We start from the raw sequence: 18,183 nt of genomic DNA on the forward strand, positions 1-18,183 counted from the left end.
CACCACACTCAGTTAAGTTTTTTATGTTTAGTAGAGACAGGGTTTCACCATGCTGGCCATGCTGGTCTTGATCTCCTGACCTCAAGTGATCTGCCTACCTCAGCATCCCAAAGTCCTGGGATTACAGACATGAACCACTGCACCCAGCCACATTTCTGCTTTTGTGGAGAGTAGATTCAAGTCTCTTATTATTTTTCTATCTTTTTTTAAAAATCAATTTGCAGGAGACTGGTATATATTCAAAATGTATGCTCTTTATTAGTTGTATATGTTGTAAATATCTTTTTTCAGTTTGTGACTTACCTTTTCATTCTCTTAAAGCTTTTTAAAAGAAATTACAGTTAATTCTAAATAAATCCAATATATTGTTTTTTCTTTATGTTTTAAGAAATGTATTTTATATCCTGTTTAAGAAATCTTTCTCTGTCCCAAGGTTATGAAGATATTCTTCTGCATTATCTTTTAGGACCTTTTCTTTGGTTAAACCTTGTATGTTTAGATCTGCAACCTCTCTTACATTTAAAACAACATTGTTTAATTTGACACTAATTAAAATATTAGATCTACCAAAAAAAAAAAAAAAGTTGCAAGAATAGTACAAAGATATCCAGGTTTTTTTCACCCAGAGTCTGCAAATGTTTATTTATGTATTTTGCAAGATTCCACATGCAACACTGATCCAAACATTAATATTTCACATTATTGCTACATAAATAAATGTTGACATATCAACAGTGATATGCTGGAGCTATCTTAACTTGTGTACAAAAGTTGGTTGTTAAAATTCAGGAATTTGCAGGTCAATTTAAAATCATTGGTAGTTTGAAGTGGGCTGTGGCAGGGAAGTATTTACTCCGTGGACGTTAACACATGCTGTAAGTTATTTCTATTCTTTTTAAAAATATATCAAATTTTACATTATAAAAAATAAAAATAAGTGTATAACTAAAACTAAGAGGCTGTTTGAGGTCACAAGATAAGACTAGAATGTAGAAAGTGAGTAGTAACAAAATTAGAAGTAATTTATTGAAGGAAGAAACTGACAGTATTCTCTACAGAAGGAATGAAAGGAATGTCTGGTTTCTAAATGCCAGCATTTGAGTTGCAGGGTAAAAGTTTTGAATTTGCAAGTTTAAATAAAACCAACTACTTTGCGTGTGATAGATATGGCCATACAATAAACCAATTTATAAATGAAACTTTAGTGTGTCCTAGTTTTAAAAAGACTAAAATGAAAGATAATACCTTCTGCAAATTGACCAATGTGTTGAAAATTTTAAAAAGGTAATGACTTAAATGGAATGGTAAATATTGAAATATAACATGTGGCTCTATACCCAATCTCTAATAGCACTAGTATTGGAATTAACTTGAAGATTCAAAAGAAAATCTGTATTTCTATTTGTAAAACTACCAGTCCATCTCTTGAAACAAAACTGTGGTTATATCTTCATTGTTACATTCTAAAATTAAAATAATAATGGCGGCTTGCAGTTTTAGCTGAACATAGTGTATAGAATATTGCAAATAGAATAAAATGACAAAATTTAAATGGCTCAGTGGTTTTTATTTTTTAAAATTTATTAAGAAAATCGAATTGCCTACAAAATCTCTCTTGTTAATCCCAAATTAGCTTCTTGGAAATGTTTCTTACACTAACTGTTGTGATATGCAAGTGGGAGAAATAATACATTTATTGTTTCTCATAATTCTTTGTATATTCCACAGAGCCACTTTATTAGACAAGATTTAAAGTACTTAGTGATTTTATTGAACTTTAAGTAATATAGCAGTACAGGTTATGCCAGAAGTTAGATTTGCATTAGTTTATATATAAACATGTTTAAAGAATATGCATTTTCATGAGACAGTTAAATAATATAAAATGACACATTTTATATTATTGTGGTATTAATTACGAAACCTTCAAGTAGATACCTATACTGAATAATTTTTAAAACATTATATTAGTTGTTGTATATCTACATGAAAAATTATTTTCAAGCTAAATCAACTTGTGAGATTCAGCAGAGTCAAGATTTTAAATAAATAACATGAATTTAATCTCTTATAAAAGTTAACCCTCTTGACACTACTGAATTGTAGAATGCTGTAAACATTCCAAAATGTTTATTTAAATTTTCAATATAGATTCAGTGTATTTATTATTATACTCAATTTGCTCATCTTGAAATGTAATTTGCTGATGTTTTATTAGTTAACTTTGTCTATGATAGACTAATATTGCTTACCTTATCTTTTACTTTTATTTTTGTATGTGATACTGTCTGTACAGTTAAAGATTTCTAAATGTATTTGTTTTTTCATTGAAATTATTGATTTATTGTAAATAGGTATCACTTAGAAAAGACTAATACAACCAAAATAAACAATATAAGAGCTTGAAACTTCAAACTTGAAGGTTCTTCAGTAATCCTGAGCAGATTTTTCTACCATTGGGTTTTGTCTGAGGAATCAGTGAAAAATCATTATTATTCTTGTGTTGTTTCTAGAGACAGATAGGGTGATGAGGGGCATTGAGTCTTCATAATTACCTTGTCTGCCCATAGAAAAAACTAGTGACAGTTGCCTCACTGAATCACTGTATTTTAGTGCCTATCCCAGTGTTTAGGTAAAGTAGTGGTGGTTAAATTAAATAAAATATTATATAGAGATGGAAGGGGTGGAGAGACAGACATAGAATTTAAATAGAGCCTGCTGATATTCTCTTTAATATATAAACTTACTGACTACTTTGACAAACAAAGTAATTTGAATTGTAAGAAATGTATTTCCTTAAATGGCTTATTGATTGGAAAAAAAAGTAGTTAACAGAGTATTCTAGAATTTCTTTTGACAAGAATATCTTTTTAGGTTAAAAAATGAAACATCTTGAATGTACAATGTTTTACTATATTTTAAGGATGTACTTACAAATGACTATATATGTTTGTTTTTCAGAGTTGGAGCGTTATTCAGTGTATTAATGTCTTATTGATAATGGCAGAGCATCCACCACTACTGGATACAACTCAGATCTTAAGTAGTGATATTTCTCTTTTGTCTGCCCCTATTGTAAGTGCAGATGGAACACAACAGGTAAGAAAACTGAAATATTTATTTCTTTATGTTGAATACACATATATTTATGCAAAATTTAAAACAAATCACACTAGTGAGTTCCTGTTATTTCGTGTTTTAAATTCCCAGTTCAAAATGTTGTTCAGTTTTATAAGATGATAAAAATAATGAGACTGTTTTTGAAGTCTCTTCTAAAATGTCTTGTGAATTAATGGTCAGATTTCTTATGTGTATATTTAGTTGCCATTCAAGTTGTTTTTGTTTTCCTTTAGACAAATAGTGTGCTAGTCCCTGAGTTTAGCCTTGTACCTTAATGATTATTATAAATCATTTCAAATCATTATGAAATTATGATTTTTGCCTACTACGTAGTAATAAAACGTTGTCTTTTCCTTCCCATTCTCCTCTCCCTTCCAAAAGTAAATACACGATTCCTGAAAAGCTGATAGATTTTTTTCCCCAGCTCAGGTCTTTATTTAAAATGTGGTTGCACTGATTTCACTATTCCCACAGTAATCCTAAAAGGGATAGGAATAATAAGCTTTCCCAAGTACTTATTATGTGCCAGGCAATGTGCTTCATTCTCACAACTATCTTATATGGTAGGTATTTTAACAGTAGGTGAGGAAACAAACACTAAGAACATAATAAATGATAATGAGGAAGAGAAGGAACAGTTTAGGTGCCCATTATGTAATAAACATTGTGCTAAGAGCTTTATGATCTCATTTAATTCTTTCAACAATTCTATGAGGTAGGAACACCTGCCCGTATTTTGCAGCTGAAGCAAAATGAGTTTCAGAAAGGCTTAAATAACTTGTTCAGCATCACACAAAGCTTATGCTCTTGTTACTCATACTGCCTCCCTGGGAAACTTTAAAAAAAATAAAGTCAGATTTTCTTTATAAACTTAGTATCTATAGTAGGTAATTATGATTTGCTTACAAGATGAAGGGCTATTATTGTAAAATTAATAGCAATTGGCTTGGATTCTGAATTTTTCTGTTCTGTGTACACATGGCAAAAAGTGTTGTGTCCTGGTTTTAATTGTTGTACATGCTCTGATCCCAGCAATTTCATTCCACGAACTTGCTTTTCATGGTCAAATTTAAGTCTGTTAAGATTTTCTGCTCACAAAAATAGTAGATGTGGCAGGTATTCATTTACTTTATGAGGTTGTCCAAGTGTCTTCAGTTATCATTTGTTGCCTCAGGCCAGTCGCTAGTTTCAAGTTGTTGATAATCTAATGTGTAAAAGAATCTATTAAGCAGTTAATTACGGTACATTGATATAGTTGCTATAGTTGTATATTCTGTTAAGGGGAACACAGCAGGCTGAAATAACTCCGTGATGTCATCCCAAGACTTTTCTCTCCTTCCCCCAGAAGGAAATTTGGTGAGCAGAATTTTTTTGAAATCTTGAAGGCACCATGGCTATCACGTAACAGTAATGGTGTAGATGGCTATAGAGAAAGGATCTGGGAATAGAAGAACCTACTAGCAAGATTTAAAGGAGCAGGTGGAGTTAGAAGATCTAGGGACAGGTTTTTTGGTAGAGTTTAAAAACAAACAAACAGATTTCAGGAAGTGTATAGTAAAGCCTTGAATTCTAACTAGCAGGTTGCATGTAGTTCAGTAGGGAGAGAGCTAAACACGAGTGGAAGAAAACACTGGAGTGGCATGATAGATTTGGATTTGATTTTGGTTGCCAAAGACAAGTTACTTAACTTCTCTGAGTATGTTTACTTCTCTAGAAAATTGAGGTAATAATATCTTAAAGTAGTTATAGCTATGTGGGTGAAATGAGCCTGAAGGAGCTCAGTAAATGTTTGCTGAATCCTAAATAAAGCACTCAATAAATGTTTAAAAGACTGAAGAAACTTTAGATATCCCAGTCAGGATTTAAATAAATAGAGATAGTTATAATAAGCAGTGGATCAGAAAACGTGGAGATAGTTACGAAGGATGCATATGAAGTGTAAAGAGTGAACCAATGGCTATGGTAGAATGTAAGGGACTATATACCAAGTAGATAATAATGAGAGGTGGGAGGGCAATAAACTTGACAGCAGACATTTCTTTGTCTTAACACAAGAACTTATTGATATGCCAAGTTATAACTTACCTATGGAGATATGACACAACTTAGTTGATGCCTGTTTATCCACAGACTAAAAGACTGTTCCTGACAGATGAAAGTGTCATGCACAAGCATGATGTTAAAAATTCAAGATGACATATTTTGTCCCTTGTCTTGACTTTTCTTCAGAATATTATGCTGTATGGAATGATTTCTCTTCTACTCTTGGGATCAAATTAACTTTTTTGTAGTTAGCTATTAAGATTATCTGTCTCCTCATTAATATTTTCTGGTTTAATACAGTAAACATATTTTCTACTGTATCATGTTACACACAGTGGGTCTTTTGGCTTATGAATTATACTAGAGGGAATCTCTCCTGACATCACTGCTGGTGTTGCCTTTAGGGAGACTGTAATAGGCATTTATTATTCATTTTGACAAGCAGCTTATGAACCTTTTTTGTGATTATGGAATCTGCCTCCCTTTTTCATTATTATAATAGACTTTATTTTTAGAGCAGTTTTAGGCTTATAAGAAAAATTGAGCAGACAGTACAAAGTTCTCATATACCACCTCTTCTCCAGTTACCTCATTTATTAACATCTTGTGTTAGTGAGATATATTCGTTACAACTAATGAACCAGTATTGATGCATTATTATTAAATAAGGTCCATAGGGTTCACTCTTGGTGTTGTACAGCAGTTCTTCAGATCTTAACAAGTGGGTAATGTTATGTATCATTACAGTATCATACAGAATAGTTTCACTGCCCTAAAAATCCCGTGCTTCACCTTTTCATTCTTCCTTTACTCCCCCCAAATCCTTAGCAACTACTGATCTTTTTACTTTCTCTCTATAGTTTTATGTTTTTAAGAATGCAATACAGTATGTAGCCCTTTCAGACTGGCTTCTCCCACTTAGCAGTATGGTGTAGATAATTTCTTTCCTTGGCTTAATAGCTCATTTCTTTTTCATTATTAAATAATACTTCATTGTATAGATGGACCAGTTGTTTATTCACTCGCCTGTTGAAGGACATCTTGGTCACTTCCAGCTTTAGGCTGTCATAAATAAATCTGCTTTAAACATTCATGTGCAGATTTTTGGGTGTACATAAGTTTTAATTCATGTAGATAAATACCTAGGAGCGTGATTGCTGGATTGTGTGGTAGGACTGTGTTTAGCTTTGTAAGAAACTATGAAGCTGTCTTCTAAGGTGGCTCTACCATTGTACATTCTTTGTTACATGATTGACTTGAGATATCTTTTCCTGATAGCAGAAGGAAAGCCTGTATGAATGTGTGTGCCCTGTTAGAACCTCCAGACCAGTTTTATAGAACATGAGCTTCAAGCGCAAGTGGAATGCTCAGTTCTATTCTCTATTGCCACCATCTAAAGAAAGAAAATTTCAGATGTTTTAGTTTCTTGTGTGGTTTATCAGTTTACTAATGTATCTTCTCTTAATTTCTACTTACTTACCTTCCAAAAGGATTGAATGCATTTAAAGTTTTAGTTAAGAGCTTTAAAAATTTAGCCTGCTTATTATACTTGTTTTTTTTTTTTTTGAGACGGAGTCTTGCTCTGTCGCCCAGGCTGGAGTGCAGTGGCCGGATCTCAGCTCACTGCAAGCTCCACCTCCCAGGTTTATACCATTCTCCTGCCTCAGCCTCGCGAGTAGCTGGGACTACAGGCGTCCGCCACCTCACCCGGCTAGTTTTTTGTATTTTTTAGTAGAAACAGGGTTTCACTGTGTTAGCCAGGATGGTCTCGATCTTCTGACATCGTGATCTGCCTGTCTCGGCCTCCCAAAGTGCTGGGATTACAGGCTTGAGCCATCATGCCCGACTATTATACTTTATTATACCTTCTCCATTGCATTAATTTTTAAAAATTATTTTTATAACTTCCCGTCTCATTTGTACCCATGGGATTTTAATTTACAGAAGTAACTTAAGAGATGGCACACAGAGGCTAATGCCATTGAAAGAAGATTTTTATTACTTAAATTTCCCAAGAAGGGGGTGTATCATCTCATACAGGCAGGGCCAAAGTGAGAAGCAGCACGTTTTCATCAGGAGGCAGAAGAAGGCGTGAGGAGAAATCCTGGACTAAACCTTTTGTTGGGGTTTTCACAGGAAAGGCAAGGCGAAATAAATAGTGTTGGATTGGCTAGTTTTAATAATTCTGACTGTCTTTGGGCTGTAAGGGTGATTCCTGGTAGCCCAGTACCTGGCCCGGGATGATTTGGGGTAGAGTAAATATTGGCTTGGTGTGTAAAAGTTAGATAAGGTGGTTGGTGCTATAGACTTGGGATTGGATGGTTTGCATATAAGAAGTATGCCCCTGGCCAAGCCTTTTGTTATCTATAAGAATTGGCTATCCCTGCGAGGGGCCATCTCTCCCCAGCAAGTGAGGCCACAGGTGCCAGAACATCAGGAATACAGAAAATAAGAAAATAGGGTTAATATAATTGGCCCTGTGATTAATGGATGCCAATGGACAAATAAAGAATCTAAGAAAACACAGAACATGCCCTCAGCTTTTTAAAACCTGTTTTAAATCATGAAGTATAACGTATATTTATAGAAAAGTACATAAAATAAGCATGAAATATAGCATATGATTATAAGGCATAAATCTTGTAACTACAAGCCAAGCTAAGAGATATAATACTGCCAATACCTTAGAAATTGCTTATGTGTTTCTTCCACATCATAACACCCTCTCTCCTTCAAGGTTACCACTACCCTGATTTTTATGATAATTGCTTACTGACTTTTCTTTATAGTTTTATCTGTATACACTTCACTATACAACAATAGTGTAGTTTTGCCAATTCTTGATATTTACATAAATTAAACTTTATTCTTTTGTGACTTGCTGGTCTTATTCAATATTGTTTTAAAGATTCCTCCTTACTGTTGTTGAAATTTGTTCTTTTTAGTTTGCTGTGTAAGATTCTATTATGTGTGAATATAAGTAAATATATTCATTTGTCTGTTCTCTTCTTGATGACCATCTTAGGGGGTTTCTAGTTTGGGATTATTTTGAACAATGCTTTTTGTCTTTGATTTATCAAACTGTTAATATATATTCTGGCCACAAGTTCTTAGTTAGTCATAAGTGTAGTGAATATTCTCTCTTTTTCTCCTGTTCTGGTTGTCTTTTCACTCTCTTTGATATCTTTTTTCTTTTCTTTTTTTGAGACAGGGTCTCACTCTGTCACCCAGGCTGGAGTACAGTGGCGTGATCTCGGCTCACTGCAACCTCTGCCTCCCAGGTTCAAGCGATTCTCCCGCCCAAGCCTCCCAAGTAGCTGAGATCACATGCGTGTGCCACCACACCAGGCTAATTTTTGTATTTTTAGTAGAGATGGGGTTTCACCATCTCTTGTTGGCCAAGCTGATCTCAAACTCCTGACCTCAAGTGATCCACCCGCCTCGGTCCTCCAGAGTGCTGGGATTACATGCGTGAGCCACCGGCAGCTGGCCTCTTTGGTGTCTTCTGATGGATAGTCTTTAATTTTAATGTGGTCAGATTTACCAATTCTTTTCTTCTAGAGTTAGTGTTGTGTTTCTTCTCTCTCTATAAAAAAATTTAAAATTTAGCTGAGTGCAGTAGTATATACCTATAGTCCCAGCTACTGAGGAGGCTGAAGTGGTAGAATCACTTAAGCCCAGGAGGTCGAGGCTACAGCGTGCCATGATTATGCCACTGTACTCTGGCGGGGGCAACAGAGCAAGACCTTGTCTCAAAAAAAATGTTTAAGGTATTTTTGAACAGGAATTCCCTGTACTGAGGTAATGAAACTATTTCTAAAAATATATTCTAAAAACTATACTTTTGCCTTGAACTTTTTATTCTAAAATCCACTGGAGTTGATTTTTGTGAACTGTATGAAGCATAGGTCCAGTTTGACTATTTTTCCATATATGTGTATACTCAATTATTTCAGCACTGTTTATTGAAAAGACTTTTCCTGTTGCTCCACAATGGTACTTTTGTCATGTATCTATGATACATTGTTACAGAGATGATCACATATCTCACATATTTGTAGGGTTATATATGGATTTTTAATTCTCTTTCATTGATCTGTTTTATTATCTCTGTGCCAAGAATACGCCAAGTCTTCGTATCTGGTAAGCAAACCATCCCACCTTATTCTTTGAGAAGGTCTTGGTATTCTTGAGCCTTTATATTTACATATAAATTTTAGAATTAGCTTATCAGTACACACACACATGCACACATACACACTGCTGAGTTTGATTTAGATTACCTTGAATCTATAGATTGATTGAGGGAAGAATTGGCATCTTTACAATATTGAATTTTCCAGTTGTTGAAGTTGGTGTATTCATCCATTTATTTAGGTTTTTAATGTCACAATGAAGTTTTATAGTTTTTCCCATAAAGGTCTTTAATATCTTTTGTTAAATTTATTCCTGGGCACTTGCGTTTTTATGTGCTATTATAAATTTTTTGTATGTGTGTGTTTGTGTGTGTGTATCATTTTCTGTTCCCAGTGAGTTAGAAATACCGTTTATTTTTGTATATTGCTTCAATGTCCAGCAACCTCGCTATACTCTTACTCATTATGAGACTTGTTCTTAGTCTCAAAGAGAATATTTTCAGCATATTATTAAGCATGATGTTTATTATACATTTTTATATATATTCTTTATAAGATCTAAAAGGGTAAGCCAGGTGCAGTGGCTGACACCAGTAATCCCAGCATTTTACGAGGCTGAGGCGGGCAGATTGCTTGAACATAGGAGTTGGAGACCAGCCTGTGCAACACAGTAAGACTTCATTTATACTAAAAATATAATTAGCCAGGTGTGGTAGCACACACCTGTAGTACCAGCTACTCAGGAGGCTGAGATGGGAGGATCACTTGAACCTGGGAGGTTGAGTCCGCAGTAAGCTGTGATTATGCCACTGTGCTCCAGTCTGGGCAACAGAGTGAGACCCAGTCTCGTATTTTCTACATTTCTAAGATAATGATATATTTTTCCTTCAAATTTTGATGTCATAATTTACATTAATTTTTGAATGTTTAACTGATACTGTATTTCTGGTTAAACCTAACTTCATTGTGATACATTGTTATTTTAATGTATTGCTGGATTGGGGTATGCCAATATTTTTTCTTGGATTTTATTTTTAGTCTGTGTTCATGAGTGAGATTGTGCTGTAATGGGCTTTTCCCTAATATCCTGAGTTGGTGTCAAAGATGTGCTAACTTCATGAACTAAACTGTGGAGTTTACCCTTTTGTTTCTTATTCTTTGGTTAAATTTGTATTTGTTTAAAATTGTTTCTTATTTGGTATAACTTGTTCAGTGAAATCTTCTGAGCCTAAGTTTCTTTGACTGAAGTACAGAAATGAAGAAGCACATCAGATGCATACTATGAATACTTCATCTTAAGTTTGGAAGTACATTTTTGTAATACTGAGGTAATCTGTGTATATTTGTTACATAAGTGGTATTAAAATGATTAAGAAAAAATGAGTTTTTAAATAAATTTAATAAGAACTATTTAAGCAGTTATGATCAGGCATTTGATGCATTTAAAATAAAATTTATTGACGTTATTAATGCAGAATAAAATGTTTAAGGAGAGTGAAGCTAGGGAAAGAAAATATTGTAATAACAAAAAAAAACGTGAATTAAGGTCATATTAATGATACACGATTTGAGAAATATTAAGGAGGTAAAATTGGTGAACAAGTCATAGAACAAAACTAAGAGAGAGGATAAAAATTTCCCCAGGCTTTTCTTTGAAAATGTGAATGGATAGCAAGACCATGTACTAAGTTAAGTCTTATCAGTCAGAAAAGGCAAGATTATTTTATGGTAACAAACAGCCTCTTAATCTCCGTAGTTTACCAAAAGGTTTATTGCTCATACAGCATGTCCTTCACAGGTTTGCTGTGGCTGTGCGCCACATAATCTTCACCTGAGACCCAGCCCTTATGTAGAATGTTGCTGGTATCCTGGTGAACTACATGCTGATCTCCATTCCATTTTATTGACCAACACAGGGCACATGGCCAAACTTGCCATCAGTGCTGGGGGGTTATAATAGCAGCTACTGTTTGAGCCCTTACCATGTGTTCAGACACTAAGGCAAGTCATGCATTATTTCATTTAATCTTCATGACAATTCTTAGAAGTGGCTTTAATATTTCCATTTCATAGAAACTAAGAATCAGAAAGATGTTAACTTCTTACTAGGTTAAGTAACATAGCTTCTGAAAGGCAAAAACCAGGATTCAAAGCTAAGTCTTTAACATTCCTGGTCGTTTATCATGGTCTTAATCACTATAAAAACAGTACATTAATGGATTAAATTTCAGGAAAAAGATCTGATTTGAACCAAAGACACAGAAATTATCAAAATAGTTGGGATAGTGAAGCCATAGGAATTAATGAGTTTTTTAATACTGAGGGAATTTCCATTTGATATGGTAAAAAAAAAATAATAATAATTTCTGATATAACACCCACTAGAGTAGGCCTATGTAAGTGGTATTAAAATGATTATACTGCCAAAATGAAAGTAGGTTTATATAATACTACACCTTAACTTGAACACACTAGAGCTTTTCAAAGCCCCCATATGAACATCTTATTCCGCAGCTTTTCCTTTCCAAGTTTTTGGTTAGCTTCTTGTTTTCCCAATTGTTATTGTCACCATAAACCAACTGTGATGTTAAACCAACTGCCACTGATTGTTTTAGACATGCTTCCCGGGGGAAAGCTATTTGCAGTAAGGGAGCTTTGAGTTAGAACAAATCAAGACAAGCCCTGGGACTGACTGGGTGTTTCCAGGGAATTGCCAGACAGGTCAAATATGACAGGTCTTTTGGAGATGAGATTTGTATGGTGTTCCAAACCATTCTGTCCCTTCCAGTGGCTGCTAGTCTGCTGGCTTTTACTGCTGCTGTGATTCTGAGACTTTTCCAAGGCTTCTGTGAAGCTGGGTAGACGGAGTAGGAAATAAAGCAAAATAAAATGACACAAAGCTCACTGTCCATGTCAGGATCTAGCTGTTTTCCCTGAACATACTGTTGCAAGCCTTTGGTTAATTTCTAGAGTTCTGAAAAAAGTTAGTTTTGACAATTTACATCTGTGTTCTTACTACTGTTACGAAGGAATGGATTTTTGGAGGTTAACACTGTGTCATTCCTAATGATGTCATTCAAAATGGAGTTTTTATGGAATAAAAATGCAGTTTGATCAGAGTAGGGCCAATTCTCTATGTAATATAGCATTTTTCTAGTGTCATTTTATATTTTTATATTGGTATCTAAACTTTGGAAAACAGTGTTTATTATTTACCAACAAGTACAATGAATCAGTTTCTTCATCACATGACTGTATGTATAGAATAAAACTATGTTCAAAGCCTGCTGGGTGAACAATTGTAAAAAGAAGGTATTTTTTTTTTTCATCTGACTCAGATCCTTACTTCAGAAATTTGCAATGAATTTCACAGGTCAACAAGTTTCCTTACTTGAGGGCCCTCATCATTTTTGTTGATACATATTAAGCTTTCACGCATAGCAGGCTCTTTGCTGGACCCTTGATCGAGAATTGTCTCAAAAACATTCAGACCATTTTGTCCAGCGGAAACTAAAGACAAACCAGAAAAAGCAGAGTGGGGTAGGGGAGTAAAGGTGCTTCCCCCTTTTTACACTGCCTAAAACAAACCTAAAAACAAAGCTCAACATGTTTGTTTCTGAGATTAGCTTTTACATAATGTTACTTTGGATTAAACTTTATCTTCATGCAAGTTGTGTTTGGTTTAAATGGAAATAAGAAGGAAAACTTTAATAACCAAAAATCAAATATAAAAACTTTAAAAAGTGATCACATTTTTAAGTTCAAAAAGTTATAAATTTGTAAATATTTGCATTTAAAAATCTGATCACTTACACACTAAGCTGTAAACATAAACCTTAGGAATGAGACTACTGAGGTTGAAATAAAGCTTATACTTTTGTGACAATAATTTTGTGCCTCAGAATTCTAATCCAAACCAGCAGTCATAGATTTCATAGCCCAAATTAGTCATCTTCTAACTGCTATGCAGCTTTGCCTGGCAAATAAATAGCGGTTTCCTAAATTTCTCATTCTTAGAAACTTGGGAAAGGCTAGAATTTAAACATTAAACTACTCTCCTCTTTCAATTAGTTTTTTTCTCCCACACACCTGCACCACGCCACTTTCTGTGACGTTTTATTAGAAAATCAAATACTTTTGAAAAATTCTAGTGCTTACCCATTAACTTTTCTTTAGACATTAAAAGCCTTATGCTCAAGGTTCAGATCTGAAAATTTGCTTAATTATCATATATTTGTAAGCACACATTTAAAAAAATTTATGATAAAGATTCAGCTAGGTTGTCCTGGAAAAAAATTAACTTCACACATATTCAGGTTCTGTCTGTGTATAAAATATTGCACTGGTTCTTGTTCTAAGAGATGATAAAATCAGACTTACAAATTGGATGTAAATTTTTAGTGTGAAGGGAAAAAAGGTTCGTAAAATATCAGGAACAGAGTTACAAAGAATGCAAACTAGAATTTAGTTTTTATATTTGGCACAAAATAATAAAATTGTATTCTTACTGAATGACTTGAGACCAATACCATTTCATTTGTTTGTTGTTAAACTATATATATTTCCAAGAAAATAAAAATTGGGCAAATTATTTTGTTTCGTTGAAAAATTATTTAATTTTAAAAGTGGACAGTGAAATACTTTCATGTAATTCAATCTAATATGACAAAACTAAAGTATTTGGTAGCATTTTTATACTATTCTAATATGTATTTTTATATACATAATATGATTTTAAAACTGTTACGAAAGAGAATCATCAGACTCTAAAATAAACATCTTAAAGAAATGAAACATAATGGTCCTGGAATTTTGATGGATTCTTGGTCTAAAAAAGCATTGATGTTCTATTAAATTCTACATATTCTACAGCTAAATTCCAAACTCTCTGATTAAGTGACTCAAGAGTTAGTCAACTGCTATGCCCGAGAATCCTGTAGAAGTTGTTGACTTTAAGTAATATAGTTTGGAATAAAGCAAGGAGGAAATAAAGAATGACTTGAAAGTAGCACTGTATAAATAGGGAAATACATTCAACTAAAAAACAAAGATAATGTTTCCCACTTTTACATGTGTCCTTACATTAGATTAATATAAAGCAAGATGATTTTTGTCAAAAAGCGTACAGATAGTTGTTGAAGTAGAAATTGAGTTCTGCTTTTTCAACTGATAATGTTCTCCTTTCATATAAAAATACAAAAGATTAACAAAACCAAAAGTGAGTTTCTTGAAAAGATAAACAAAATTGACTAGCCATTAGCTAGGCTAAGAAGAAAAATAGATAAATAAATCAAAAATTTATAAGGAGACATCACAACAGATACCACAGAAATACAAAGGATTATTAGAGACTGCTGTGAACAACTATATGTCAATAAATTTGAAAACCTAGAAGAAATCGATAAATTACTGGACACATTCAACCAACCAAAATTGGAACAAGAAGAATGAAAACCTAAACAGACCAATAACAAGTAATGAGATTGAATTAGTAATAAAGTCTCCCAAGAAAGAAAAGTCCAGGACCAGATGACTTCACTGCTGAATTCTATGGAACCTTTAAAGAAGAATTAATACCAGTTTTCATCAAATTATACCAAAAAGTTAAAGCAGAGGGAACTGTTCCTAACCAATTCCATGAGGCCAACATAACCCTGATAACAAAACTGAACAAGGACACAACAGAAAAAGAAAACTAAAGACCAATATCCCTGATGGACATAGACACAAAAATCCTCAACAAAATACTATATAACAAACTGAATCCAACAATTCATCAGAAAAGGTAGTACACCGTGATCAAGTGAGATTTATCGCAGGAATGTAAAAATGGTTCAACATACATTAATCAGTAAATGTGATACATCACATCAACATAATGAAGGACAAAAAAACCATAAAACCTCTCAATAGATGAAGAGAAAGCATTTGATAAATTCAGCATCCCTTCATGATTAAAAAAAAAAATCAATAAATTAGGTGCGGAAGGAAAGTACCTCAACGCAATAAAGGCCATGTATGACAAACCCACAACTAATATCATGCTGAATGGGAAAAAGCTGAAAGCTTTTTCTCTAGGAACTGAAAAATAATTGGTTTTAATGAGTCCTAAATTAGCCAACCCACTTATACTGTTGTTTTTCCTTTCAATAATCATTTTTAAGTAGTAGTAGTTCATATTTTCCCCATTTTTCTCTCTCCTTCTAAAAGTGATTAGAAAAAAAATATTTTGTTGTCACTACTGATATTTCTTCAGTGTCTTAAATTATCTCCTAAGTAGCTTTCTTGCGCTTGCTCCACACAGATAGATAGAGGAATCATGGCTGTGGGACAAATCATAAATCATTAGGTTTAAAATAGGTTAGTTTTCAAATAGTGCTTTTTTGGAATTGAAATACAATTCCATTTTGTAAGTATTTACTAAGGTAACTACTACTTGGTATAATTTATGTTCCTGAAGATTTATAAGTTAGCATATAAATGTGCCTATGCACACTGGTTTATAACATTATAAACCAATATGTGGCAATTTGAGAAAATATATTTTGAGAAAAGATAGCTTTTCTCATCACTATTGCCTGGGTAATACTTGATATATTTGAAAGATGTATATTTTAGTATTTTCTTTTTTCAAGATTTCAGCATGACTTAGAATAATCTATTACAGTCTAAAGTAATCCTTTAGAATGTCTGAATAAAATACCTGTTCTTTAGTAAGCATAGTAAGCATCAATTTCAGTGTTTTATATGCGTCCACAAACATGTTATTGACCACTTAACAGTCTGTATACCTATATAATACAGAAACTGGCATTTACAGGTAAAACAGCTGATAAACTTAACTGATACACAGATGAGTGCTAATTGTATAAGGAAAGAACTTTAGCCATAAAGTTGGCCACAAAGGGCCTGTTTGGGAAATACCCTATCTTGAGGTGATTAATTGGACTTATTAAAAGTTTGGGGGAAGAGAGGAGGTTGGAGTTACGTTCTAAAGAAGAAAAATGCAAATTAAAACCTATGAGGTTGTAGATGTTAAGAAACCTAACAGTATAGTAAAGCTTGTGGAGCGATAGGATCCATCAAATACTGCTAGCACAATCATTTTGGAGAGTGATAATAGCAGTATTTAATAAAGCTGAAAAAATGCATACTCCAAATCTAACATGTATATATACTTCTAAATATTTCACTTGCAGAAAATCTTATACATATATATAAGGCACATGTGCAAAACTATTCTCTGCATCATTTTGTGACAATGATAGACTGGAAACAATATAAATGTTTACTAGTAGGGAAATGGAGGAGATTTGAGAGGATTTATATAATGGAATACTAGAATACTATATACCAGTATTTTATTGTATGAATCTGTGCTATGGATAAATCTCAAAAATGCAATATTGAGTAAAATAGCAGGTTAGAAAGGGATTTGTAAGATGTGATGTCACTGACATAAATGAATAAATATAAAAATTTCATGAAGTATCAGTATATACTAATAATGGATGTGTATAAGCATATGTATGAAGAATACTAAATGAGAATGATACACTCCAAGTTCGGAAAAATTATCTGTAATAAAATTGTATTTCTTTTTCAAAAGAGCATCTGAGGAAAATTCATCAGCATAATTCTAGTTGATTCTGGAAAGTAAAGGATACAATACTGTCTACTTTTCTGTGTGTTTGAAATATAATAAAGACATGCGATTAGGCATTACAGACAGGGTACTTGCTAAGAGGTTTTGTTTTGTTTTGCTGTTTTTTTTTAAGACAGGGTCCTGTTCTTCACCCAGGCCAGAGTTCAGTGGTGTGATCATGGCTCAATGCAGCTTCAGTCTCCTGAGCTTAAGTGATCGTCCTACCTCAGCCTCTTTAGTAGCTAGAACTACAGGCATATGCCACCACACCCAGCTAATTCTGTTATTTTTTTTATACAGACAGAGTCTCACTATGTTGCCCAGGCTGGTCTTGAACTCCTGGGCTCAAGTGATCTTCCTGTCTCGATGGAAGGTTTTGAATGTTATATTCTAAGTTTTAGATTTGAGGTAATAAGATATAGGTAACCAATAAAGTTTCAAAAGTAGATCAATGGAAAGATGAGAATAATCCTTGGGAAAATTATTTGGTTAATTACATAGTTAAATGCAATGGAGTAGGGAGACAGCAGAGAAAGGATTGATTGGCTTATATATCCACCCCACCAAACATAAAGTAATGTAGGTCTAGAGGATACCAACTGTGAAATAGAAAATAAAGGGGGTAAACCTGATAGTTTTTTTTTTTTTTAGAGAAAGAATGAGTATGATGAAATTTTGGAAATTCACAACTGAAAGTGTGTACAGAAAAAAAATAGTCCAATTCACATTTTTACAGATGGACAAACTAAAGGCTCATAGTTAACCAGTTTACACTCTGAGTGGCAGATTTGAGACTAGACTCAATATCTTCTGATAACCCCAGTCTCCATCACTTTGGAGTAAGAAAGGACATTGAGTTTAAACTCAAAATTCGAAAACACTTGGTTCTAGGAAAGTAATGATCTAGTTGATACTAATAAAACAGTTCAGAAATGGCAGCACCTAATCGATAGGAATGGTTAGTGAATGCTTTTCTAACACTGTCTCCTTACATTCAGTAGGAATGTTCACAAGACAGTTGAGTAGATACGAAGAAATGAAGAGGACCAGTAAACATAACCAAGTAAATATAAAAGACAGTATAAATGTATTTAAACAATTCTTTTCTGTCTGATTTAAAAGTAATTTGCAGAAAGCAATACTTATACACTGTTGGTTGGCTTATAAGGTATAAAAATGTAATTAGTGTTATAGCACAGAAGATGGGAGAGGGAACTGAGATTAGAGGAGCACTGTTTT

At 33.5% G+C, this 18,183-nt stretch overlaps 1 protein-coding gene across 4 annotated transcripts in view; it reads left to right on the forward strand.

Moving 5' to 3' along the window:
* FNDC3A (fibronectin type III domain containing 3A) overlaps positions 1 to 18,183 on the forward strand; it is a 226,865-nt gene that overhangs the window by 28,086 nt on the left and 180,596 nt on the right. For all 4 annotated transcript variants that reach the window (XM_045377429.3, XM_065533245.2, XM_074022025.1 and 1 more), the window contains exon 2: positions 2,962 to 3,099. In XM_045377429.3, the coding sequence (XP_045233364.2) occupies positions 3,001 to 3,099 (99 nt within the window). In that variant the 5' untranslated portion in view covers positions 2,962 to 3,000. The remainder of the gene's footprint in view (positions 1 to 2,961; positions 3,100 to 18,183) is intronic.

Source organism: Macaca fascicularis, chromosome 17 (assembly GCF_037993035.2).
Source record: "Macaca fascicularis isolate 582-1 chromosome 17, T2T-MFA8v1.1".
Classification (NCBI taxonomy): domain Eukaryota; kingdom Metazoa; phylum Chordata; class Mammalia; order Primates; family Cercopithecidae; genus Macaca; species Macaca fascicularis.